Source organism: Nipponia nippon, unplaced genomic scaffold (genome assembly GCF_047370975.1).
Source record: "Nipponia nippon isolate SJK-2023a ecotype South Korea unplaced genomic scaffold, ASM4737097v1 scaffold_1, whole genome shotgun sequence".
NCBI lineage: Eukaryota > Metazoa > Chordata > Aves > Pelecaniformes > Threskiornithidae > Nipponia > Nipponia nippon.
This window is the reverse complement of record NW_028262290.1, coordinates 118,575,636-118,602,417: the sequence shown is the minus strand read 5'-3', so window position 1 is coordinate 118,602,417 and position 26,782 is coordinate 118,575,636. Positions and strand designations below refer to the sequence as shown.

The 26,782-nt window shown below is 35.8% G+C and overlaps 1 protein-coding gene across 1 annotated transcript in view; it reads right to left on the bottom strand.

Annotated features, from left to right (window-relative positions):
• KIF15 (kinesin family member 15) overlaps positions 1–26,665 on the bottom strand; it is a 37,805-nt gene extending 11,140 nt beyond the window's left edge. The window contains exons 1-26 of the mRNA XM_009464513.2: positions 26,560–26,665; positions 24,866–24,908; positions 23,445–23,628; positions 22,310–22,386; positions 21,136–21,173; positions 20,079–20,176; positions 19,516–19,695; positions 18,623–18,832; positions 18,395–18,520; positions 16,862–16,984; positions 16,019–16,142; positions 14,183–14,274; positions 13,247–13,456; positions 11,979–12,156; positions 11,407–11,548; positions 8,911–9,052; positions 8,384–8,572; positions 7,370–7,477; positions 6,473–6,578; positions 5,746–5,911; positions 4,181–4,331; positions 3,078–3,163; positions 2,574–2,649; positions 2,221–2,307; positions 1,174–1,278; positions 211–333 (exon numbers count right to left, since the gene is read on the bottom strand). Of these exons, the coding sequence (XP_009462788.2) occupies positions 211–333; positions 1,174–1,278; positions 2,221–2,307; positions 2,574–2,649; positions 3,078–3,163; positions 4,181–4,331; positions 5,746–5,911; positions 6,473–6,578; positions 7,370–7,477; positions 8,384–8,572; positions 8,911–9,052; positions 11,407–11,548; positions 11,979–12,156; positions 13,247–13,456; positions 14,183–14,274; positions 16,019–16,142; positions 16,862–16,984; positions 18,395–18,520; positions 18,623–18,832; positions 19,516–19,695; positions 20,079–20,176; positions 21,136–21,173; positions 22,310–22,386; positions 23,445–23,628; positions 24,866–24,908; positions 26,560–26,578 (3,183 nt within the window). The 5' untranslated portion in view covers positions 26,579–26,665. The remainder of the gene's footprint in view (positions 1–210; positions 334–1,173; positions 1,279–2,220; positions 2,308–2,573; positions 2,650–3,077; positions 3,164–4,180; positions 4,332–5,745; positions 5,912–6,472; positions 6,579–7,369; positions 7,478–8,383; positions 8,573–8,910; positions 9,053–11,406; positions 11,549–11,978; positions 12,157–13,246; positions 13,457–14,182; positions 14,275–16,018; positions 16,143–16,861; positions 16,985–18,394; positions 18,521–18,622; positions 18,833–19,515; positions 19,696–20,078; positions 20,177–21,135; positions 21,174–22,309; positions 22,387–23,444; positions 23,629–24,865; positions 24,909–26,559) is intronic.
• Between the last annotated feature and the right edge of the window lie 117 nt (positions 26,666–26,782).

The window sequence follows — 26,782 nt, the reverse complement described above, 5'->3', positions numbered from 1 at the left end:
TGAAGTAGCTTATAAAATATTTATGTCAAGTAATGTGATAATTTAACAGAATTTGTCAGGTATCTCATGAAAAATTCCTTTAAGAACAGCTTAACTAGCTTTAGTTTGAACTAAAATGAGGTTAGGTTTTACACAAGTATTTTAAGCAAAACCACATCCAATTAGTCTGTTGAACAAATAATCATAATATACCAACATTAATGTTTTTACCTCAATGTTATCAGCTATTTGTCTTCTCTCCAAGGCTTCCCTCAGTTCTTCAATCTTCTTTTCCTGATCCTCTATGATTCCTTTGCTTTCTTCTTTTGCAGCCAGAACAAGATTATACTTGCACTACAAAAAGGATTAAATTTTAGAATATTTTAGGAAAATATGTTAACAAAGAAAGTTGGCAAACATAATGCAAATAAATGTATACCACAAATTTTACGATGACAGCTACAAATGTTTAAAATCTCAGTGTCAATGACTAAAATCAGAACGATAGATCATACTTGCTAAATTGTACAAGCTATGTCATTAGCGATGAGTTGTCAGAACAATGGAAAAAGATTATTAATTTAATATATATTAGCCACCAAAATACATGTTAACCACTAAAATCATTATTAAAACAAAGATAACCGTATGTAGAAATCCGTCTCATCAACATTTTGTCTGTAGGACCTTTGAATTCATAGTTCGTACATATACAGTATCTAAAGCATTCTGTGGGTTGCTCTATCAGTTTGCAAACCAGACCTATTTTAATAAAGAGGATGATCATATTTATTCATAGAGATTTAGTTCTTATGTTTTCAGATGTAGAACATAACAATATCAGCAACAAAAATTCACTCCCTCAAAAATGAATTTACAATTCAGCTTCAATTATTGAGGTCCTAAACTGCCAATTTCTGAGAAAATCTAAACGTGACTGTTAGCTGAGTGTAGTTTACAGGATGTGAATAGGTCCCTTTAGAGACATTGCTCTTTACCCACCACGTGGAAAGAGTTCAGTTTTCAAAACAGCCTTAGGCATAAAATGTTCAGAAGATTTCAACATGTCAGAACAAAGAAGTTTCCTTCTAAGATGCTACAGCAAGTTACGCTGTTTGAGACTCATGGTAAGACATGACGTTGCCTTCCATTTCTGAAAAACTATACAATGTCCTTCAAAATGACAGAACATACATTTATATCCTCGAGCTCTCTTGTCAGCCCATCTATGGACTCAGTTTTGTGGTTAATTGAAGACCTCAGCTCCTGGATCTGTCTCATCAAGTCAGTTACAACTTCCTGTAACATAAAAAAAGTTAATCCTGATACATTGTATATTATATGTATTCTATTACTGGTCTTTCTTTGGTGTACAATTTGTCAATCCCAAATTTTAAACAGCCGTTTGAAAATGAGGCCTCAGGAAATTTGTTGTTAAATCATTGGCTTTTGTTCTAAGCACTTACATAAAGAATTAAATAACCTGCTGTGTTCATTAGAAGAGAAGACTAGCCCTCTGATTTAGTCTCAGGCCGTAATGGGTTTCTAATAGGAGAACATAAGTACTATAAGGTTATGTTTATTTATAATGGAAAAATGCACATTGAAGAAACACCGCTGCACTGACAATACCAGATTCTTCTGACCTTATAGATGTCAAATTTTTGGTTTTAGCATGGAAAAAGCAAGACTTATGAATGCATCATGCTGGATAGTAAACACACCATGTGATTTCTTATGCTTGTTTTACATACAGCATAAATGCTTGTACTATGGGAACTTTTGCTGTTTAAGCCTTCAGAACACCAGAGCAGTCTTTTCATGTAATCATGCTTTGATTTTATTAATAAAGATACCCACAGTCACATTCTTACATCACCTTTCTTACCTTTTCTATTAGCCCATTACGACATGACACTGACTGGAAGGCCCTATTAGTCATCAGGAGAATTATGCATCGTTTATGCATTGAATGTTTTGTCCTGTAGACAGCTTTAGCTTGATTTTTTTTTTTGTTTAACCTTCAGTTATCTTGTGTTTTCACTGAATGCATAGCCATGTCCTACTATCCTGCAGACTCCGCGCCAGTAAAAGGTAGGATTTATTTTACATAGATACACAGCCAGGATTGTCTAGAATCACAGAATTAAAAGTATCATAGAAAGGCTCTGGGCTTTCAACTCTACTACAGAACATAGTTACCCACAAAACTGAATATCAGTAACAGAAATAAGCCCAAACCTTATCTGCATCATTTGTCTTCTTCAAAGAAACAATAAACTCTTCAGCAGCAGCCAGCTCCTGTTCCAATTTTTGCAGTTTTGCTTCCTAGAAGAAATAATAATTGTGAAGGAGAGAATTACTTTTGAAATATGTTTTGTAAAACACAAAGCCATGAAAAAAATGAAAGGAACTAAGTTGTTTACCTTACCAGAAAAATCAAGCAGTATCTTAACAAAACAATCTGAAACTTGGGAACTCTACATTTATTTTGCTGGTAATCTACAGAACAGTCAGTTCACCAATAAAATTGCTATTAATGCACAAGGAAATCTACGAACACACGATTTTGTCATTCAATTCTGCTGTTGTACCTGCTGCTCACACTGTGTCACCATTTCAGAGGATGGTTTCTCCACCTGTGCTTTTTCAAGTATTTTCAAGAGCTCCCTGGAGAAGAAAACATATTTCTAGTGAGAGATATAATCAGAACATAAGAGAGCTTTAACAAGAATCAAGTCATATAAGTTTATTCTTATTTGCACTTAATTTTTTTAAGAGTTCTTTAACTATCACCTTCTCAGTTTTATACAAAAGACTAATGGTTTAGTTACTAGCCATACGCTACTATCAGTAGTGGAACTTTATCTTTGACACAAAGAACTATACTTGTAACGAAGTTACATGTTAATTGAATACATTAAAATGAAGTGTTGTTTTAAGTTGGATAAAATAAAGAAGCCCATTATGTAATTATCTCCACCCATTTGGGGAAAATCACCTCTACAAATAGGATCCCCATCTGAATACAAAACCTAGCATAGGACAAAACCAATGAAGTCAGATGAAAATAAACCCCACCACTAATTAAAACTTACTTTGAATTGTTTTCTTTGTCTTCTTGTAATTGTAATGTTAGTTTTTCATTATGTTCTTTTTCTGTTTTCAGGAGTTTCAAAAGGTTCTATAATATCAAAATATATGTTGTTATAACAAGTTACAATATCAGGTCTTTAGAATAATTTAAACCAAAATAAAAATCTAAACAAACTCCTAAGATGACTGAAAAAAAACCCCACAAAACCTTAGATGGAAATGGAAAGATCTTTAGCTTTGTCCTGGATAAGTTTAAAAGTAAACTCTTATTTATATTAAGCAATCAGCTCTCTCCACTGGCCATTGACAGTGATTTCATATAGCTCTAGTGTTCCTCAATATCCAAGGCTTTAAAGGGAGATATTACAATTTTCAACTGTAGATTAATTTGGGGGGGATTTTTTCAAATTCTAACCAGCAGTTCAAGATATTAGAGTATAAGGAATTTAAAATAATAATTTTCAATCTGTCAGTATTCCTTTAAACAGCAAAAAGGAAAACTTACAGCAAAGTTGCTGAGCAGGCACAGTGTACACTGCAGAAAAGCAGGCAAAATCATTTGCAAAAGCCCTTGAGCAACCTTGCTGCTGTTTTGCAGTCACTGCAGTCTGTCATGCTTTCAAGGACAGCATCAACTAAATTGCAGGACAGTGATCCACCACAAAAAGGCATAGATTATTTTAGCAAGATCACATCCACTGTGAAAATTTTTCAGAAACTGCTTTGTAAAGATAGAATAAGTAAGCTAGTCTTGGCAAGCACTGAGATGAAAGGTCACCAGCATTTCAATGTCAGAATTCTTTTCCAAACCAGTTTCTTATTCCTTTACTAATTAACCCATCTTCCTTAACATTTCTAGAGCAATTTCTTCAGTCGGAAAACCTACTACTTCGTCATGCTATTGGATATTTCTTGTAGCCTGCGATTGCAAAAATCTTGCACTAAGTTCTAAAAAAAGATTCTGGGTATGTGTTTCAAATGACATCACTGGGAAACCTATTACTACTGTGCAAGCTGTTATCGATGATACAGTAACAGGAATTAAACAGTCTGGCTACATAAGTAACTGTATAATAAAGTCCTTTAAAAGCCTTGACTGTCTTACACAAAGCTCAGTTTTCATTGCTTCTGCTTCTTGTTTTCTGTCCTCAAGTTGTTGCTTCAGTTGATCTGTCTCAAACTTCGCTACTTCTTGCAAGTTGTCATAGTCGTCCTGCAGGCTTGCTTTTTCTTCAAGAATCTTTTCGTGTTCTAGCCTGTATTAAAAAAAAAAAACAAAACACACACAACAACCCCACCCATAATATTACGATAAGCCTTTGTTTCACTATAAAAATACTCCAATCAATTGTATTTTATAATCTTCAGGTAATATACAGAGTACAGTTATTTTAGAAAGAAGTGACTGACCTAAATGGTAACTTTTTTTTTAAACTCAGAACCCCTGAATTTATGAAAGGCACAGGAAATTTAAGTGGCATTGGCAGAGAAGGCAGAGTACTCTTTCTGATCCCTAGAAATTATTTACTTCTTACAAAATTCTATAGAAATTTCAGTCACTGTGTCTTGATAATGGTGTTCACCCCTTTTTTTTTTAATTTTTTTTTTTTTTTTTTTTTTTAGCCAGTTGTTGGACAAGACTCTACTAGAATCATCCTGAGTACCTTCATCTGCTTAGTTGATATCTGGGTTATTTATCCTATACAAAAATCTTTATATATTCTGGGCAAGTCTGGGTTATTTCCCTTTAAATTGTTTCCCTGAAAACTTATTTCATTTGATCTTTCACAAAAGTGAAAAGCAAAGAGGGGTAAAGAGAGCTGCTAGACAAGTGTCATGAATCATGTTATTAATGGAGAGTCTACAGAAAGAATAGCCTCCAAAAAGTCAGTACTTCTGCTAACACAGGAGGCATCAATGAAACCACAACATTTAATTTCAGTTCCAGGTTCCCAGTCTCACAATGCATCACGCAAAAAATTACTTCAGCTAAGACATGACCTGCTATATTTAATACAATAACATATTTAAGCTTTCCAGGAAAAACAAAACCAAAAACCAAACCACAAAAGCAAAACCCAACAAAACAAACAAAAACCAACAACAAAACCCAACATAGCTAAGTCATGCTAATTATTAAAAATCTCACTGATTTTCATCTCCCAATAATAATGTCAATTATTGCATACAACACAGTGAGCTTTTCAGGCTTCAACAGTCAAGCTTCAGTTTATTTTTATGGTTTCTTTCTGCTTGTATTTTTAGAGCAGCATCATTACATCGCCTGCTTCATGTGACCAGACTGAGAAGTAATAGTTAATTTTTAAGACTAATTTGGAAAAAACCCAAACAAACTATGCCTCTTCAGCAACATAACTTTTGGAGATCAATAAGCTTATAGGTATATCCTACTTAATGGGAAAATGCTATAGCAAACCAAAATTAAGGAAGCCTCATTTTATTTTCTTTCTGCCAGTTTCACCATGTTCCCCCTTCATGCCTCTGAAAAAGCATGGAAAGAATTGGGAAGAAAAATAAGCAAAGGGCATAAACACAAAATAACAGCTTTAAATGAGGTATGTAAAGTACAAGTTCACATGCAGAAAAGAACTACATCACTGGATGCATCCAGAAGGGAGGTTAATGCATTTTACCAAACTGCCCACATACCTGACACTGTCCAGCTGGAACTGTACATCCATATGTCTACCAGAAAGCTGACTGATTTCTTTCTCTTGCTTTTCCCTAAAGGCACTATACTCCAATTTTACAGCAGACAGCTCCTTGTCTGCAGACTGTAGGACAATGCGCAAGTCATAGACTTCACTTTTTAATACTGTCAAAAACCAAACAAGTATTTTACATGTTATTTGGAAAACTCTGCTAGATACAGGACACATAACACTACAGAACATTCTGGGAAAGTCTCACGAAACTTTACACATTTTCAGTGGAATTAACCTTGAAGGTCACACACCAAAAGGATTTGTAAATGGAAAAGGCCAATGAAACATTGACTTTAAGAACTAAAGAGTATGGGCAGAATCAAAAACATTCCAGATGATATCACTGCATTTCCATAGACCAATAGAGGATCTTCCCTTTATTTTTGGTTAATATTTTCTTTATAAAATACTGTATCTTGTACTCCCTTCACATTCAGAGTGAACAGAGAACAACTTTCAATATTGTATACTGTGCAAGACTGGGCAGAGAAAAGCTATTCTGCAAGTATTAGAGATTTTTTTCTTTAAAAGGAAAAAGATTTTAAAAAAATCAAACCAGTATAACTTTAATATCTTAAACCCAAATAGTGACTTAGCATGTGCTATTGTTGATTCAAAACATTAAGGCACCTCAAAACTTCATATGGAATTTCAGTGTTACATAGACTTACTATCAGTCTTGCTTTGACTGTCTTGAAATTGCTTTTCAAGAGATTTTATCTGTTCAAGGAGCTCCTGACGCTCTTTACTCCAGTCATTCCTTTCGGATGAAAGAAGCTTGAGAAGAAAAGTAAAATTTTTAAATGGAAGGAAATGTAGTAGTGGCTAAGTCAGAGCTGTAACAATAGTAATGTATTAGAGCATTTCATCAGCTGATTATAAATACAAGATGCATTTTTCTTTAAATTTGATGTTTGGTGAACCTGAAATCCATAGAAGTCCAAGAAAAAAAAAATTTCAATATAAGTGAAGACCTTACCTTATCGAAAAAAAGTTCATTTAAAAGCAACCCACAGCTTAGGAGCAGAGATCTACTTCAGAACAGAGCTATCAGAAATGCAACTGATCTGGGAAGAAAGCAGGCCTTATTTCCTTTTCTATGTTAAATCAAACCAAGATTAAGTAAGACTTGCAAATTTTTTTTTAGTTAGTAAGGACGTTTCAGTTCAGATCCAACTGAGGCAAGTAGTATTTTCAGTATTCCAAAGTTTAAAATTTCCTTGTGACTATTGCTGTTTTCCAGAAATCATGAAGTTGGCCAAAACCAACCACAGACATCTTAAGTGTCTATTTGCTATATTGTCTATCTATATTTAAGATCAAGTAAGCTCAGAATCACAACATTTAAAACAACAAAAACAAAAAGCCCAGACATGCAGTGTTATGTTAAATGAAGTCCTTTTCTTCCTGCTCAGCCCTGAGCTATGATGCTACGTAAATTTTTCAAAAGTCAAAATGCAAGTAACACTGCAGACCTCAGCAGACAACACAGTAGTATGAGCATGGTAGATATTGCCTTGTCATATATACACACTCACATATAGCCCTGTATAGTATTGTTCCCTCACCTCCTGCATTTGTGCAGAATGATGCTCCAGTTTATTAATATGCTGCTGGAGTTTTATATTCCTGCTTTCCTCTTCATCCAGCTTTGTCTGCATTGTGCTCAGTTGCTCCTGTGGCACAACAGACACTCAAAATTAGAACACCCATCTTCCAGTTATTCTCACATGCCATATGGCAGTCTGTGCATATTAAATATAAAAATGTCAACTACTTTCTTTTTTTATGGCCTGAACCAACAGAAAACAGAACATTCAAAAATAACCTGGTATCTTAAGTAGCTGATTTTTCCTATTGCTAACTAAACTGCCAGAACACAAGAAAATCCGTCAGGGAATACAAGGACTGAATCTAATAAACACTTAGTTTTCAGACACATGTTTATCTTGGAGAAATAAGGCTTTAAAAAGAAGTTATTCAAAACACACACGAGCTAAAGTCCTTACAGGATCTCTGCACTATGGTAAACATCAAAGAGGGGTTTTGGTTGTTGTGCCAGGGTTTTACATGCACTGAAGTTAGTTTCAGCTTCTAGAGTAGTTCAGATAACTTTGTAGCGCTCTTCTATGTGACAAAAGACCTTCCCTGCCCTTTAGGAAAGATACAAGATAACTAAGGTAAAATGGTGGACAAGCAATATTTGGCAGGTTTCTTCAAATAACGCAGTGTTATACATTAAGCTTAGGTATTGTTCCAAATATAGCTGTCACCAGAGACGTGACGTTTCCTCAGAAACAAGTTATCAGGTTAAAATAGTAAAAGTTTAAATGCCCTGTATTTCTTAAACTACTTATGATATTCAACTCTCAAATCCCTTTCAGTATTTTCATTGTAAATCCTCTTAAGTACAATGTATAATTAACTGTTTAGTGAAGCCTTAAGTATTCATCAAGAGCTTCAGTTTTGCATGCAAATTAAAGTATATTTAGGCGGGGTCCGGGAGGGGGAAGTATTTCATGCCAAAACCCACTTTATTCTAAAGTTACACATACACTTCAGTTTTTATTCAGAACATTCACCTGTGCCACTTTGAGCTCCCCAGCAATGGCCTCATATGCTTGTTCATTCATCTCTGGGGGAACTGGCTCTTTCAAAATGTCATCCATCATCTCTTGGAAATCTTCAGAATGATAATCTAAGATTTCCGGGCTTATTCGCGGCACTAGGCGAGATCTTAGCTGGTAAGCTTTTGTTGGAGTTGTTATGTTCTGTTATAAAGATTACAAAGCAGTCTTTATTTTAACTGTAAAATGAAATTAAGACTTTGTCTGGTATTGTATCTCATAGTTCTATAAGCAGTATAATGAAATAAAATGCTCAAAGTGGTTAGTTCTAAACCACTACACTTTTTCAGATTTGTCAGCTGATTACAGTAGTAGTCATTCAGTAAGCATTTCAGAACAAAAAAGCAGCATATCTGCTTTATCACATATAGATTACATGCCAGAACACTAGTGAGGTTAAGGGATCATACAAATGAAAGTCTATGTTCTCACACAACTCAGGAGTAAGTATGCGTGGTTTTAAAATAAACTTATTCTCATACCTTAAGAGTTTCTCTATGTAGCTTATGTAACTGAGAGACTTCTCGGCGCTTGTGTGCTTTGGTCGCCTCCAGAATGTTTTCAAGATGTTGGTTTGCTTTCCGAAGGGACTGAAGCTCTGATTCCAGTTCCATATGCTTTTTCCTGTTTAGGAAGTATTTTACTACTGTTAAAACCACACCATCAGTATGCCCTTCCATCAGTAAGAATAAGCTGCAGTATTGCCAATGAGCAAACTGAAGCTGAACTCTTGCTCAAATATTGAAATACATTATTTTGAGAAGAAAGCCACCACTGCTGCATTAAAAATTAAAAAAAAAAAAAAAAGCTAAGAAGCTTATTTGTGCTTGCATAATGAAGCAAGCAGATGGATAACTAAACGTGTCAGGAAAAAAAAATCCATTACACGGTAAGAAATAAGCTGAGCGCTCTGCAATTCCTTTTATGGGAAAGTGATATCACCCATACCAATATGGTTTTAAGCTTTAAAAATGTTATCCAGTTATATGAGAAGTCTGAACTGGTGCTTGCCAGGATTAAAGAAAATCCTTTAAAGATTTTTTTTTTTTAAGTGCTGCTCTGTTAAGATTATTTTGCCCTCTAAGAGTACTTTAACTGAAATCCAACAGTTGAGCAGAAATTTAGGAATAATTTTCATTAGGTATTTTGCAGAGCTACATGCTGTTACTGTGATAGCTGATCTTGCTGACATAATTGTAGGGTCAAAGTCTACAGACAAAAGGAAATACCCTATTTCATCTTTTGGCAGTTTAATGCTGTCACTTTCCCTCCTATTTTTAGCATCTGCAGCAAAACTTAAGGAACAGAATAGAACTTTAGTTCTGACTGCTATGGGACAACAGAAAAATTAGCATACATTGATTTAATGAAATTGTTAAATTTTACTCTACTTATTCAGTTACAGCATATAGTTACACTTGCATGTAAAATTAAGCATCCCGTTACTCTGAAACTGGAAACAAGTTTAAAATTTAGTTATATCCATAGGTGAATCCAGAGGCTCAAAAGCACACTTCTGTTTGACTGCACTCCACTAAGAAAGTGTCAGTAATTGATAATAAAAATGCATACATACTATCAAGAAAGCAAGACATGCACAAAACATGGAATGCATAAAATAGGAATACACTGAATAGGCAGCAAAATAAAGTAATTAATATATGAAGATGTAAATAAACCATTGTAACTAATGATACGGGACAACAGATGAATTGCTGAATTGGTAAACTCAGCAGACTGTAACATTACGATTTATAAAGTTCATAGGATTTGCTACACAGAAATCTAAGAATAAAAACACAGATTTGTACAATTGCCTAAGTGAACAAAAAGGACATTACAAAGCTACTTTGCAAAAGAAAAAAAGTGGGGAGGCAAAAATGGAAATATCTTGTGCCCAACGCTTCTAAAATTATGCTCTAGATTCACTGAAATCAATAAAAAGCAACAACGTTAGGTACAAGCTAAAAATAAATAAATAAAAAAACCTGGTCCCTTTTGCCTTCCAGGTTTACATTATGTTTGCTGGAAATGCAATTATTTTTCTTGTATCTCCAGTAACAGGACCTTAATTTTTCAGAAATGGGGTTAATCAAGTTAAGCCATGTATTATTCACTTGCATGTGAATATATATACACACACTGAAGGTATTACTTGGGCCTTTCGCATTGTCTTGTGCTGCCCTTAAGGAGAACAATGACAGTAAATTCTTTATTACATTAGTAGGGACAAAGTAGACCCTTATCTCATGTTTAGATGCCGAAGGAAATGAACATGAATGAACTACTGACACCATGTCTTTGCTCTAATTTGAATTATATCTCGGTTTCAATAACAAGTCTCAAGATAGTGGTACTATTGCCTTCTTAAAAATCTTTGGAGACAAAAAATTAACCAAAAGGTTGGCCAAAATTTTCTGTGGTGCTGGGATTCTACATTTATGGTGACTCAAACTTGCAGTCTTAAAGAGGTTATGTTAAAAAGTACTGTTGCGCTAAAACAAACAAAAACCCCCGAATACCCCCCCAGAACCCATCAACTCTTAGTTCCTGTCACTGCTTCCATCTGTAATACTTCACTTACTGAAAAATACTTGCTCAGCGTGGAAACTAAGCCAAACTCTCCCTGTCCCGTTAAGCAGGTGACTATCAGAATTCCAGGGTATGTGTATCTCCTGCATGTTGTGAAGCACTGTTTTGCATCTTAGCATAAAGAAGAGCTTTTGGAAAGACAAAGAAATCTGCAACAGTGCAGACATGCCTTCAGATTGCATCATGGTTGTTTCCTAGTCTGGGAGTAACTGAGTTCAACAGGAACATATTCTACGTGCGTGCCATTTTTCTTAACCTGGCCCTGTTACATGCAAAGAACATACTTAGACTGTGCATTCAGGATCTGATATTAACTTTAAATAATTACTTATATTGATTTTTAAAAGACATTTAATTGAAGACATTTCTATACTGTTTTGACTCACTTGGTTAGCTCTTTAAATTCTTCATATTCTTGTTTTGAACTTGCCAGTTCACTCTGAGTCTGTAGCAGGCGTGCTTTCAGCCTTTCAACAGATGCCAGTGAGTTGCCTTCCACTGATATGGTGGTGGAATATAAATTATGACCTAAAGAACAAACATATATACTCTGAAATCAGAGTAGCTCAAATATCTTAAGTTTTACTAAAATTAAAGCATTTGTAGGCTTTTGACCAGCATAGCAGCAATTGAGATTGAAGAAAATGGGTATTAGCAACAGTCCACAAGAAAACCAGTAGAATAATTAATATTACTGCAGTCTTCATGACAACTAAGGACAACAAAATAAGATTATGGATGGTGTTCACAAAATGCGCAAGAATCCAAATTCCGTATTGCTGTATTTGCTTGAAGGCCAAGGTGAATAAAACAAAGCAAACCTGTTTTTATCAGTCTTCAGGTATCACTTTGAAGAAAGCAAAAAGTACATCAAGGCAGACAACATTTTTAACGCTACGTTGCACACAACAGAAATATGGTGAGCTTATTTAGCTGAAAAACATTAGCATATCTTTACCTCCAGTATTTTTCTCTGTGGCTGAAGCTTCCAAAAAAGCTTTTTCCAGTTCTGCGATGGTCTGAGCATCAATTTCTTGGGCCTTTTTAACTGACTGTAAAGAACGAAGTCTTTTATTCTCCTCTCTGAGGTTATGGTTCTCCATGGCATACTTTGCAATTCGTGGGTGTTGTTCCATCTGTGATAAGCAGTATTTTATTCAACAGTTTTTATTTTCCAGACAATGCTATACATATCTAGCTGTGGCTGTACTGTCTTTAATAAGCATTAAACTGTAATGGAAGAGGAAAAAAGGTATTCCCTAAAGTGGTTAAAACTGCCCCAATTTTTTTGTTAGTTTTCTTACTCCCTTGGAATCTGCTCTCAAAAAAGGCAGTGGGTTTACATTTTCGGTATTTGTTCTTGTATTGGTAATAAAACAGTTGAAGCTTTTCTTGCTGCTCTTGACATCCCTTTTCAGTTTCAACTTTGAGCTTTGGCTTTCTTAACACTGTCCCTGCATGCCATAGTAATGTTTCTGTAGTCCTTTAATGACTTTCCTGACTTTTGTACTTTTTTTCCCCCCTTCACTTTGGAGCTCAGTTATGAGCTACAGATTCAAGCTGGTCTTCTAATATATCTATGCCTTTTTCCTACTTGTGCTTGGAGGAAATTGTTTTTAAAGATCTGCCTTCTCTCTTGAGCTGCTTTGTTCTTCAAAAGTGCCTCACAAATGATACCACACCTATCAAATACCTGAATAACCCAAAGCCTACTCTCCTGAAGTCTTCAGCATGCACTTTGCTATTTGCCTTCCTCAAGCAGCTCCAGGACAGCATCACCCCTGACTGGCCCATCTAGAATCTGTGTTATTATCCTTCGGAAACCTGTTGTCTTACTTGCATCCTGCTGTCTTTCCCTTTCAACAGATGTCATCGTGATTATAAAGTCTCCCGTAAGAATGAGGATTTGGAGACTTCCCTGAGTTGCTTAAAGGAGACTTAGTCCTCTGCCTACACATCAGGTGGCCTGTAGCAAGGTCCCACCATGACATCATCCTTACTAGCCTCTCCTCTTCTGCAAAGTCACAAGCTCTAAACCCACCCGTTGCCCCTTCCATAGGGAAACTCCATGCATTTGAGATGCTTCTATAAAAGAACCCACCACCCATCCTCTTTTTTCCTGCCTGCCTTTCCTAAAAAGCCTGTATCTACCCATCACAGAACTCCATCACATGAGCTATTATCACAAAAGAAAATTCTTCTAGAAAGGAAAGACCAAAGACTTACCTGTTCTCTGAGTGTCTGCAGTTCCTCCCTCAATTCACTGAGGAGATCATCTTGCTCTTTTGGCAACAAACTTCCACCAGCCTCTTTATGTAATCTCTCCAAGCGAACAATATGGTCTTCACGGAATTTAACTATCATTTTATTGGATTGAATAAATTTCTCCTTCTTGGCACACAGATCTTCTAGTTGAGCAATTTTTTCTAATAAATTCTTCGGAAGCACATACACAGATTCGTGGAAAAGCGACAGTTACACTAGATGAATTTTTAAAGTGCGCATACCACACACACAAATCATGCAAAACTGGGTTAACAAATTTTGTGAATACACAGACTATCATTCATTTGGAGCAGATCTGTAGAGAGCAACAGCTCATATCAAGACGACAAATTACACACTATATTGCGAAAACATTACTTAGAAGCTCCAATATGATCCTCTAGACTAAGTACTCAGTTAAGCACATCAGATGCACCCCTAGAGCGCCTGTTTCAGTTAATTTTCTTCAAGAAAAAAAATCCATTTTGGATGATTCAGCACTGCGTCATGACATGAACTAAAGCACAATAAAATGGGGATGACAGGGAGGTTTGTTTCAAAAAACACAATGTTGATCCAAACACTCAACGATGCACTCAGAATTAAGTAAAACAAGTTTGTTATTATGTTCAAATTTTTAATTAAAAAATCCAAATAAACAACCCACCCTTAAAACTAAACATACTATGAAAGCTATCCTATGGCTTGTCTGAATTTGAAAGATTTGATCTTAAATGTCATTTCACTAGTTCCCTTATTAACAAACTTTATCATCTTCGGACAGAGTATTTTTATTCGAAAACACAGAAAAATAATGAAGAGAGTCCGTTTCAATATGCTCACTGGTCTCTCATCAGAGTACAGAGAATGCACTTAGAAATCCTAGTGCTTTCTTACCTTCTTTTCACCTTCTGATTTCTCCCAGAACAACATTGCTTCAAGAAAGTTGTTCATGTAATTTATGTTGTTCTTCCCTTTTTCCACAGCACCTGTAGGTTAAGTCAAAGAAACAAATGCCATATTTATTAAAATACCAGTTAACCAGGTTTTCCTACATACATAACGTGACAGTTGTGTAACGAAAATTTAAATGAATTCTTCGAACAATATAATTCCTCTAAGATCATGTGCCATACCCAGAGGAAAGAAGTTTAGACTGTATTTCTTAGTCACCTGCAAGTGCTGATAAAGAACAGAGTCAATATAGGTAATTGTGTAATTAACAAAGTTGTTCAAGCATTAAACGGCTTTACAGTGAACTTTTATTAGAATAAAAGAATCAGTTTGTTCAGCTGAGTATATCTATAAAATGCAAAACCCCTCTGAAATTAATTAGACAACACTAAGCCATTATTGGCATTATTATTACAGTTTGTACATATTAAAAGTGGACTAACTGGTTTATGAGAAGGAAATTCAGGAAAATAAGCATGAATTAAGTGGACAATTAGTGATTTAATCTGTCCGCACAAGGGATTAAATGGGCTTAACTAATCCACTTCAGAAATTAATCCAAAATAGCTTTCCTGAATATCCTCATGCAGGCAAGACTACTTATTTATAGAATACTAATCACCATAGTATCTAGGTGCATAATAACTACCATATTGTAATTTAATATATTTAAAAATGCCATCATGTTTTTAGAGTAGCTAGTAAGCAGATTTCATATTTGTGTGATTGAATATTACAAACGTGATTTAACTGCATAGACCAAACACAGCTCTAATACATTAGGTTCTGCATAAAACCTCTCTTCAGCGTTTAAGCATCATCATTTGCTTTCCCTCAGAACTCTATCACAAGTCTAACAACATTTTTGAGCCCTCTGTCAATATCTGTGTATTCATGGACAGTGATTCAGTGTCCCACATAATCACTGACTTGTTTTTACTGGTTAAATATGTATGCTCACAGAGAAGTAATTTTTCCTTAGGAAAACTCAACCACAGATGCTTTATATTAGACAGGTCTTTCTAACTTCTGTAGTAACTTCTATTGTTGTATCTTCTGTTTCTTGGCAAGTTCAGGAAAGAGTTGACTCAGGATCACAGTAAGAGTTAAAGAGTTACAAGACCAAGTTTAGTACCTTGTAATCAAACATTATAAGGTAGTGTATTTCAGTGAGAAGTATACATAGTAGAAAGCTATGCTGGGAGCTATGTTGCAGATACAGTGGTCTAGTGAAAAGCTACTGGAAGGAAAAAAAAATTACATAGTGATAAAAACCCCATTACCATCTTACGTTGAAATCAATCTTTTATCGAAAGGTAAACATCCTTCTTAGGATCTTCCTGAAAGGGCAAAAGGGGAAGGGGGGGGGGAAAGGAAATCCAGTCCTGAGCTTAAAAAGAATGCGGATTCAATGGGCATTATCAACACCTTAGTGCCTTCCCTCCAACCTAAATGTACAAGCAATCACATGTAAACTCTTGGTTACTCAAAGGAATAGGCAGCATACCTCTTATGAACTACAAGAGTATTCTAGGTATTCTATGATAGAAACATAGCCCTGTACACAAACTTATGAGATGAAGAAAATAAAATCACGTTAACATTTCCTGCAAAATATTAGATACAAATACAGGCAATGGGATCCATAAGACATGCAACCTTTGTAGGTCAGTCCCCACAACAACATTAATTGTTTAGAAACTTAATGAATTACATAAGGTTCCAACACTCTAGGCTAAAAAAGTAGCAAGTTCTCTCTCCCTCACTCCCAGCTCTCACCTTGTGATACAGAAATATCATGCATAGATGGTACTGAAGTAAGTTGAGCAAGCTGCTCTTTCAACTTCTTGACCTCAGCTTGCAGCTGGCTCACATTTCCTTGTGTGTCTTCATTTACCACAGCCTTTTAGAAATACGTTAAGAGAAAATTAGGAAGACGTATAAATAAAAAAATCTTATATTTTATAGGATAAAAGAAAAGTCAAAGACTGCAAAACAACAAAACTGCTGAGAAGTTTTCCATCTTAGGAAAGGAAGAACTTGAGGGTAAAGCAATGTTCAATTTACTGAGAAACCAGTAAGCTGCACTTTAGCTAAAAATATTGGTTAAAAAATTTAATGCTTTCTGCAGGATTTCCTCTGGAGCTTTTTCACCAACAAAGCTAAGCAGTATACGTCAAAGGCAGTAGTTTCCAGCCAGATGCCAACATACTTTCAAAACCTTCTCATGAGAACTTACGTTTTCGGAATTAACATATATAAAAACTAGATGCACTGAAATACTATTGCATCTAATTTTTTTAATGACAATTTTAATTTTTAGTACAGATTTACTTTTTCCAATGAAGGGCTTAGAGAACAAGCAATAAACACACACTATTATCAGTCATTACCTAGTCCCCAGCCATTGTACTCTATTCATAATTACAAGCAAACAAGTCCTTTTCAAAAATCATGTCATACACATTTAGGAAAGCAAACTTAGGATTTTAAAATAAGTTATATTCATTTAAATTAGTGAAAGCACAGGAGTATTCCAATGAAGCTATCCTGTTTGCAGATGTGTAGTTTAAATAAGAAATTGTTTGTTGCAATAATAAAGACATTGAGTAACTCTCTTACCTTGTTTTTAATCAACTTTGCTCGCTGAGCAAAATTAAGGGTGGACAGTGTTTCACCAAAACACCTGGATCCTGGATGAACATTTGCGATTATACATGTTTTTGCATTACCACCAAGGGAATCCTATTTATAAACATAGAAGTTAGCTTTATTTGCATGTTCTTGGCTACAGCAGGAAGCTATCCCCTAAGAGCTACTGTGTATCACTTTGAACAAACTGCAGAAGGGATTTAACAAATCTCCATGCTACTTAAGTTTCTGAAATTTTATTTCAAACATGGGTATAAAGGATGTGACTGTAAATAAAAACTTTATTTGGGTTTTCAAAACCCCGATTCTATGTTACTAATCAACAATTTGAGATATTTGTTACACCTGAACAGGGAGAGAAAAAAACAGAGAAAAAAAATCAGGGAATAAAGTAGATATTTCACTTTAATCTTGGTCATTAGCAGATTCATATTCGCGCTATTTTGAACATCATCTAGCCTGTTGATTGTTTCAACCTATCTTCTGGTGGCAATTGCCAAACAAACAAAATCACAAAACAGATTCTTGACCAAGGATGTGAGAGGAACCTCTCCCTTCTACATGCATGTCTTCAAATACCTCCATGCTGTTAGAGAAGTAGCTCTCAAATCTCTGGAGAAGGCAGCAGTTTTACCTAAGACTCTGAAAGCCTAATACTACAACATAGCCCACAAGCCTCAACAGCATTCTCTCTGTCTAGTAGAAGTGGCCATGTCTGTGGACTTCTTGGCGGTACAACCACCTAAAAAAAAAAATAACTACTTGAAGTAACCGCTCACATGGTTACGATTCTCTTCCAATTTCTATGTATTTTGGGTTGCCTTGGAAGAACATAATTCTTCAGAGGTTCATGATTCTAAGATATACATAGAAGAGGGACGGAATGATTGGGAAGTTTTGCTGTGATCACAATACTGTGTTGTAACACAAATACTGTATTATGTACAAGTACTATATTATAATACAAAAATCTATTACAGATATTATTCATTACTGTTCACAGAATTTCAGCAAGTGCATACAACAAATCTTTGACTGCTTCCACCTTTTTTTTCTGTTCATCTTGAAAAGAGCCTGTAATCTCACAGGTAGGAAACTGTAAATTTATCTAATTCTTAACATCATACCAATACTTAGCACACATAGGCTAGTTTTGGAAATCCTGTCAAATATTTCAACACATCTCTAAATATTACATTGTGATACACAGTATTTCCCAAATTATAGGGATGAAAACATATTCTTCTTTTCTTTAAAACTTGCAAATATGTAAAAGGAGATTATGAGCGTAAATAAATTTCTTGTCTTCAGTTAACAGCAATAAATCGACTATAAGTCTGTTTAGGTAAAAAGATACTTTTCAAGCTTTCTTCCACCTGCCCACTATTGAAACAAATTTTTAATGTACCTGAATTCTGCTTTTTAGAGTAAGAAAACCAACCCCAAAAAATATTTTTTTTCTACACCTCAAGTAGCATATAAAATCCGGAGGATATATAATACCCGTAACAGAAAAGTGAGCTTGGAATCCCGGTAACAAATGTGTCTCTGTTTTCCATTACCGACATCAACAAGTGCTGTGATTACTTGGCCCAGGCAACTTAGTGATCGATTTATGTTACCTGCTTCCTAAAAAAAAAAAAAAAAAAAGAACAAAGGTGAACAGATTTGGTGGATAGAACAGGGCAGTGCATCTGAAAGGAGAAAGATGCCAGATATTACAGAACTAACCTTCAACCTCAGTCCTTCTGTATGGGTGTCTTTCTGTCTCTCAGATCCTGCCAAGTCTACCAGGTTGAGCAGGGAAGACCGAATGTTAACAATGTCATTGTTTTTCTCCATGGATTCCACTGTGATAGTGAAAACTGCATGTGATCTTGAGGATTCTCTGTTCATTGAGGTCGATGCTACACGACGGTTTCTCCAGCCCATAGTTAATACCTAAGCATGAAAAAGACATCAAATAATATCAAGTATCTCAGATGGTATCCAGTGTTCACATACAGGTGACATAAACAGTAGTAAGCATATTTCAGTGTAACAGCTTTCAAAAATCTCAAGGACTTTTTTACTTTTTTCCAATAGAAGTATTTCAGAAGTGAAAAAATATAGCTACGGTCCAGCTTAATAAGAACACTAATTATAACATTCACTTCTTTCCTCCAAGAGTGCCATTGCTGTTTGAAAGCATAACATATCCAATACTGGTGTACGTTAGCAGTACACAAGGAAAAAAATATTTAAAGTCACAATAGTACTATCTGTGTCTCATTCATGGAGAAATAAACCTGACAATTTCTGGAACACACATGCTGCCTAATTAGCAGAAGATACAGTTTTCTGTTGATATTTCAGAAATGTGTAGGGCAAGCATTAGGGAAAGATTACTGTAATTGCAGTTCATATTTTCTGAACTCCAGAACGATATGATTTCTTACATATGTGGGACAGTCAGGAAGCATTGCCTAGAAACAGCTTTTTACACTGTTTTTTGGAGGATGGAGATAGGGGAAGAGGGTGTCACAGACACTGTGCAAAAAAATATGTGCTTCAATCAAAGAGGAATATTTACCAAATAAGCATCAAGATAAATAGTCCAAACATTAAGAAGTGACAAAAAATACCTGGTATGCTTCAGCAGCAGATGACAACACCTGTTCAACAGCACCATCAACAAAGACTCCCTTCTTGATGTGTTCTCTGAGAAAGAGTCCAGCCGAAGCAGAATCTAGCAAGTCAAATATCTGCTCATTGTAGATTTCAATAAATGAGCATTTGCAGAGAAAACTCTTTCCACTGCCAGCCTGAAAAACACAGTGATTTACACTATAAACAGATTGGTTTTATTAAGTCTGGCAGCGAGTATCTTTTTATACATATCTAAAGCTACTAGTTTGCATTTATATTCTGCATACTATACATTTCTGATGCCCAAACAACGACTGACACCCAGAAACCTAGATGCATTTTTAGACTCAAAATATAAGCATGCTTGTGTCTGAAGAAAGCATACTATAAATTGGTAGAGTACTAGACACAAGCGTTTCTCGTTAATAAATTTGATGCGAGACAGCAATAATCCTGGAAATTTAACTGCTACACACTAGGCTTACCAAACAGCCTTAGCTATTTTTAAATGTGAGACGTTACTTTCACTGTAGTAATAATAAGTATAAAATGAATGTACCTTTTCTTTTTCACGTTCAATTAGAAAAAATAAGTATTCAAAGCTCCGTGGAATTACACCTCTCAGACTGTGCGTGAAATTATCAGAATCAGATGGTCCTAAAGAGATTTTTAATTTAAAAAAATTGATTAGTACTACTCAAGAATAATGGTTGATCTTTTCAAGATGTCATTATAGAAGACTTCAGCAACCAGGTTTTAGTCAGTTTAAGGCAAAACCACAGAAGACATGCAATAAAATCAACTTTTGAGATCTAAGATAATATTCCATAATCAGATTTATATGTAGTCTAAACTATGCTTGTGAAAGTTTATTTTACCTGTCCATAGGTTATCTAAGTCTAAAATAGTATAATCTACTTGGACTTCCATAGAAAACATGTACAGATGTGCAGGTATGTCAATACAGCTACCTTAACTCTGATTTCAAGAACCAGAAAGATGGGGTAGATTTGTCTCTATGTTTAATTAATTTCTGTGTAGTCCTTGAAAACATGTCAACCAAACTGGTTTTGGTTATTTCAGTAACTTTCTAATGTCAAGTACAACATTAATGCATTTAAAATCACCACTGTATGAAAAACAAGATTACAAGGGGATCCCTTCATACAAAGAGAGGCCTTAAATTCCTAGTTGGGTAGGAAGCAGTTATTTTGAAAAGCTCACTATATTTTAATACAGAAGACCCTTGCATACTAGAATATTTTTCTACAGATGCAAGGGATATCAGCCAAACGGGGAAACCAGTAGAATATTCATTTTTGAGGAAATTTACTAGAAGTGTTTGATTTAATTGAAAAGCTGCTCTCCTGTTAAAAAGAGGAAAAAAAAAAAGCTCTTCAAAAAGATGGAGGAGAATACCTATACTTCCCTCTTTTGATATAAAGCAAGAACACCTGCACTGAGCACTACACCATTTCTTAAACTTTAAAGTTATATGCAGGAAGACAAAAATCCAAATCATCCCTGGTGTTTAAGCAAGACATTTCAACTCAAAACAAACAAAAAAAAAAAACATTAAGAAACTGCTGAAAGATTAAACTCTCTCAACCACTTACCCATCATCGTAAAAGTTTTTCCTGATCCAGTCTGGCCACTAACAAAAAAAAAAAGTCAGATAAAGCTTTATTCTGGCTCTGAATTTTTCATTAATCTGCATCTTTTAAGGAGAACTCACAGCTTAAAATGAAAAAAAAAAAACAAACCAAAAACACTTCTTCTAAACTAAAGATAAAAAGAGACAGAGGGAAGCTGAGAAATCAGTCACCTAAAAGATATAAAAACAGAACAGCAAATTTGGCCATGAAATTGTGTTAGATAAATCACTTTTTCTCTCCCCCACGACCCACAATTTTCTTCCTTCTTTCTGTTGGAAAGGCAAATAGTGGTGCTTAGCATTAAAATGAAAGTTTTCAAATATATACATTAAACTAATTTTTGGGTCAATCTTTTGGGTTTTGTGTCACTTAGTAGTGCACATAAACCCAAAAAAAAGAAAAATACTTTTTAAGTTGAATATAACCTTTTTTTTAACCAGTCATTAATCATGCTAGAGAAACTTCAAGGCAATTTCACCTCATTTTTCCACATTTGTATATTGTAACAAAGTAGACTTCAGTTTTGCAAATGCTGTGCTAGGTTAAAAAACCCAGTAACGTTTTGATTAGATCAGTCCTTCAAGTTAGCGTTTTTGAGCAAAGTGCTTACTCAGTTTTCAAAATGAAGAATATTGAGAGTTAATATAATGATATTCATGCTACCAGTTGTGGATATATTTCTACCTTAAAAACATTTTGAAAGTTAAAATTATCATTCATGAGTTTTCCCACAGGCAGCTAAGACTCACTAAAGAGCTGAGCTGGCCAAATACCAAGTTAAAGCAATTTTCATCCTATTTTACTATGGACATACTGAAAACAACTAGCTTTCTCTTTAACAGTACAATAAAACTTCTAGTTTTTAGACAAATAGTAAAATACAAATGAGTTTACAATACACATTATTGACCTTAAGTATTAGAAGCATAACACCTACAAATAGATTGCTCCAAAAGAGGAATAAGAAGTACTCCTCAATATTGCAGGAACATTCCCTATGTTGTGCTACACTAAGGAAGCACTTTCACAGTTTACGGTAACATTAAGCAGGCTCTGGCACTTAAAACCACAACTGCTTATTAACACAATCTCCTCAAATGTTGCAATTGCTATGAAATACCATTAAATGACTTACTATGCAAAGATGGTTCCATTGTAGCCATTCATACAAGATTCAACAATATTTTTGGCCACACTTGAGAATACTGACTCCTGCGGACAAGGGAAAGAGAAGGCACTTGACACCAGTTATTTACATATCTCTTCTATCAGTGTTTTCTATGCCATAACTTTATAACTTATAAAATTGATGCATTCATTGAAGTTAGACATGTATCATGACCCCTGGAGCTCTCACAGCAAAACAATACATCCTAAGTCTTTGTGACATAAATCACTCCCTCTGAAAAAATTTTATTCCTTGTTGATAACCGAAAGGCAAATAATAAAACTCAGCATCATAATAACAGCTTTCAAATATATATCATATTAATTTTGGTCCAGTGTTTTTGATTACGTTATATGGTTTATTCTATCAGTAGGTCAACACTGAGCCTATGACACTCATCAGATCTAGTTAACTTTCAACATTTGCCACTGCAGAATGGCATATTCAACAAATCTGCACAACTGTTAGCCTCATCTATTTTCACGTATTTCTCTTAGACCTGCAAGAATAGCCTAGCTACAAATAACAGCCTACAGTGGGTGGGGTTCTGGTTTTTTTGTTTGGTTTGTTTTTTTTTTTTTTAAAACAGAAGTTAATGGAATTGAAGTCTTGGAGGAATTAAAATTATGTTCAGAATTTCAAACACAATATTATAAATATTAAATTGAAGGATTTTCCTTCCAGTATTACCTGTCCCAGATGAACAACACATCTGTTTAAAAGGCAGATGTATAAGAAGGAAATATAATTAATAGCATATAAACTTGTAAGTTCCTAATACACAAATCACATCTGCTGCTGACTGCCAGCTACTTTTATGTTTGTCTCAACAGGAGCATTTATTTTCTGTCTATGGTGCTACTCTAACATTTACATATAGAAGGTTCAATTTTAATACAAACTTTAAAGAAATTACCAATTAAAAATACATTAAAACTATTAGACATCAGAATTTAGTGCAACGTTTCTGTACTATAACTACATATTACCACTGCAAAAGAATAAGGCCTAAGGCATTACATCTTTAGAAAGGTTTAGTGTAGCGGTTGCCAAAATTTGGGGGAAAACTCCAATACTATTATGAGATTCTGGAAGTTATTACCTGTGTTGTTTCCATATTTGCAACATAATCAAAAGTGAAGATCTTTGGCTCAGGCTTCGAATGCAGACGGATGGTATTTGATGAAAGAACAGATAAACACAAGCCTTGATCTCCATCGGTTAACGCAGTTCCCTCTGAAGGGGGACGTACCCTTACATAAACTTTGATAGCATCACCTTCAACGCTAAATGAATATTTATGCATTAGATCACTATTAGATTAAATCACAAAAATCAGATTAAGCATGTGAAGTCATACAAAGGTGTCTCCTGAAAATACACTACTTCTAGCTGTACACATCAATTCATTACAAGTCAAAGATTTACTAAAGGTAACAATGTGGCAGATTTAAAAACAAAGAACATGAAGTTAGTGGAATTTATTGCTGTTGCATCTAACTTCAGCTCTAAAAGAACACGTTTCACAGGGAACTCGAGATATATAACCAGTGTTATAATAAAGGTTTCGATAGTTTCTAAGACTTCTAAGGCTTCAAGCATCCTTCTTACTACTGGAAGTTATAAAAGACTTTACAAATGGAGCAGATGATGCTACATTCCAGCAAGAAAGTTACTAGCATTTTTCTTTGCTGCTTACAAGAAGGGAAAGAACAATCAATTCTTGATCCATGAGTCCAATAAAGTATAGCAACACCTACATCTAAAAGCTCCTTAACCTATTTCATCACATTTATCAGTGGATGCACCAGTAAATTTAGCTTGAACAAGCAACTGTGCACAACTACTATATTAAAGCTTTGAGGAGTTCTGGCATAAATACCAATATATTCTCTCCCAAAAGGCAGTTATAGCATGAGGGTGTTGTAACTATTATTAATTTTTACTTTTGGTAAACAAGAGAAAGGAACAGAATAGTTTTAAAAGTGGGGGAAGGACTTCATGACTGAAATGTGCAGTTGAAGAGTGGCAGAGGAAAGGGCTAAAAAAGAAGAGGAAGCAGCTGAGAAAGGGAAGATGTTATATTAGATTTAAGACACACCACACTAACTTGTCAAATATTTTTTCATTAGATAATATTATTCTGAGTTGTGGCAGATACTGTTTATATTTGGAGGAAGGCTTTTGGTTTTAGCTTAGGACTTCCTCACAGAATTGAGGTTCCTCACGGAGTATCTCTTCAGAGAAATTCTAGAGTCCAGCTGCAGTTAGTGGACAAAAGAGAATTTACTGCATGGCAGCATTCCAAGAGGAATCTGATACCTCAGAACAACACTTTTATTAAGAGAACATTTTTTTTTTTTTAAACCTGTAAGGAAGTTAGGAGAGAAAGGCAACAATCTTGTGCAGGAAAACATTGAACGAAAAAACTTTAAATTATTTTAAAAAGTTATACTAGGTTTTGTTTGCACTTTTTATACAATGTGATTATTCATACACAGGAACTGGCCAATGCTACTTTACCTAGGTGAGTTCAACAAAGGAAGTGTAGAGTCACGTAAATCTCCTACAAAATAAAAGTGGAACACACACACACAGAAATTAAACAAGATAAAATTATTGCTCAAAAAAATCCATTTAAATGGAAAATACTGTAAGCAGTACTGAGGGAGACAAATGGAGAGCCTTATAAATATCCGTTTCATCCATAAATCAGAACTTCACAAAAATATTTAGTAACTATCTTCCTTTGACAGGAAGTTTGCAGTTTCTTGCAAAGGTAGAGAAAGCTCCAGTCCTGCAATACAAGCATACACATACTTGTATATGCACATGCAATGAGTAGTCTCTTAAATTAATGTATATAAGGTTTTGCAAATGTTTTTGAGAATTAGAAACATGAATGTTAGTAGTATTATGTATTCCCATTATATTTTAAAAATTGCTAACTCACTGCAGATAAAACAACAGTACAGCATGAAATAGTTTTACTCATGTGACTGCAAAAACTCAATTTCCTAAACCTGCACAACTGAGTAACTACATTACTTTCACTTTTATGAAGTAATATTGAGCACTCTGTAATACATAAAGCTCTCCTATACATATGAGCATCATTTTGCACAGCTTCACATTTCAAGGAGATGGCACATGTTACCCCATAGGTAGATATGGTGACTTGTTTTTTACTTAAGGGTGAATCTGACATGAAATTATTTCACATAGGTTAGTCAAAATATTAACTAAGTAACAGAATCAAACTTAAAAAATAAGTAAAACGATAACGAAGGATGATTTACCAAAATATTCCAATACTAAAGACCTTATAAAGTCTCTAAAAAGTGCACAGGTTCTATTGTAGGAGGATCCCTTTAAAAGTAGGATTAATAATGATGTGCAAAGGAACTAACCTCATTAACATTCATGCTATATAAATATCCTGCTGCTGCTATGCGAGCCTACCTGCTTTGATTCACACAATAACATTTGAGAGATGTGCTAACTTCTAATTCAGTTATATCAGGTGCACAAGGTATCAAAACGAGCTGGGACAACAAAAGCAGTGCATTTTAAAAGTGAAAATCAGACTGATAGATACTTGCACAACCTCTGCCTTGGGAAATGACCGCCTCTCAGCTAACCGTTCTTAGCTCGCATTTTAAAGTGCTGCTCTCACTTGAACGTTTGTAAGCGACGAGTTACAACCATCACTAATTAAAACTCGATATAATTACAGAAGACGAACTGATAAACGCTGGACGGCTGAGAGCAGCAAGGTTTGTAAAGCCTTCCCGCCTGGGAGGGCTGCTTACACATATCAACCACGAGAAGCCCTTGGAGACACCGGTGCCAGAAGCGCTTCTGGAAGTGCCGGGGGTCACCCCTCTCCACCCCTCCCCGACACCACCGGGGGCAGCGCGGCTGCCCTGCGGCCGCTCCGGGACCGCAGCCCCAGGGCTCCGGCCCCTCCGTGCTGCACCGAGCACAGCCAACGCGGCCATACCCCTACCCGACCCCGTTTGTTCTTACACCTGGGCGATACTCGCCCCGCAGGCGGCCGGCCCCAGAGGGTAGAGCCGTCCCCTCAGCTGGCCGGGGGCACGGCCTGCAGCGCGGCCTCCCCCAGCGAGCCGCCCCGGTCCCCGCCTGCTCCCCGCACAGCGGGGAAACATCCCTCAGCCCCTGCGCGGCCCCACGGCCACGCCGTCCCCCCTCACCTCTCACGCCGGGAGCCATGATCCTCGCCGGCCCTGCCGAGCCCAGCGCCTCCCCGCCCACCGGCCACCGCTCCAAAATGGCGGAACGTTTGAATTTGGCGCTAAGAGCCTCCAGCGGCGTGGCCCCGCCCCCTCCTCGAAGCCAGCATGGGCGCGGCCATTTCGCTCTAACTCCTCCTTCCCTGCTCCGGCTTCTCTCCTGCCATTGGCTGACAGTGCCTTC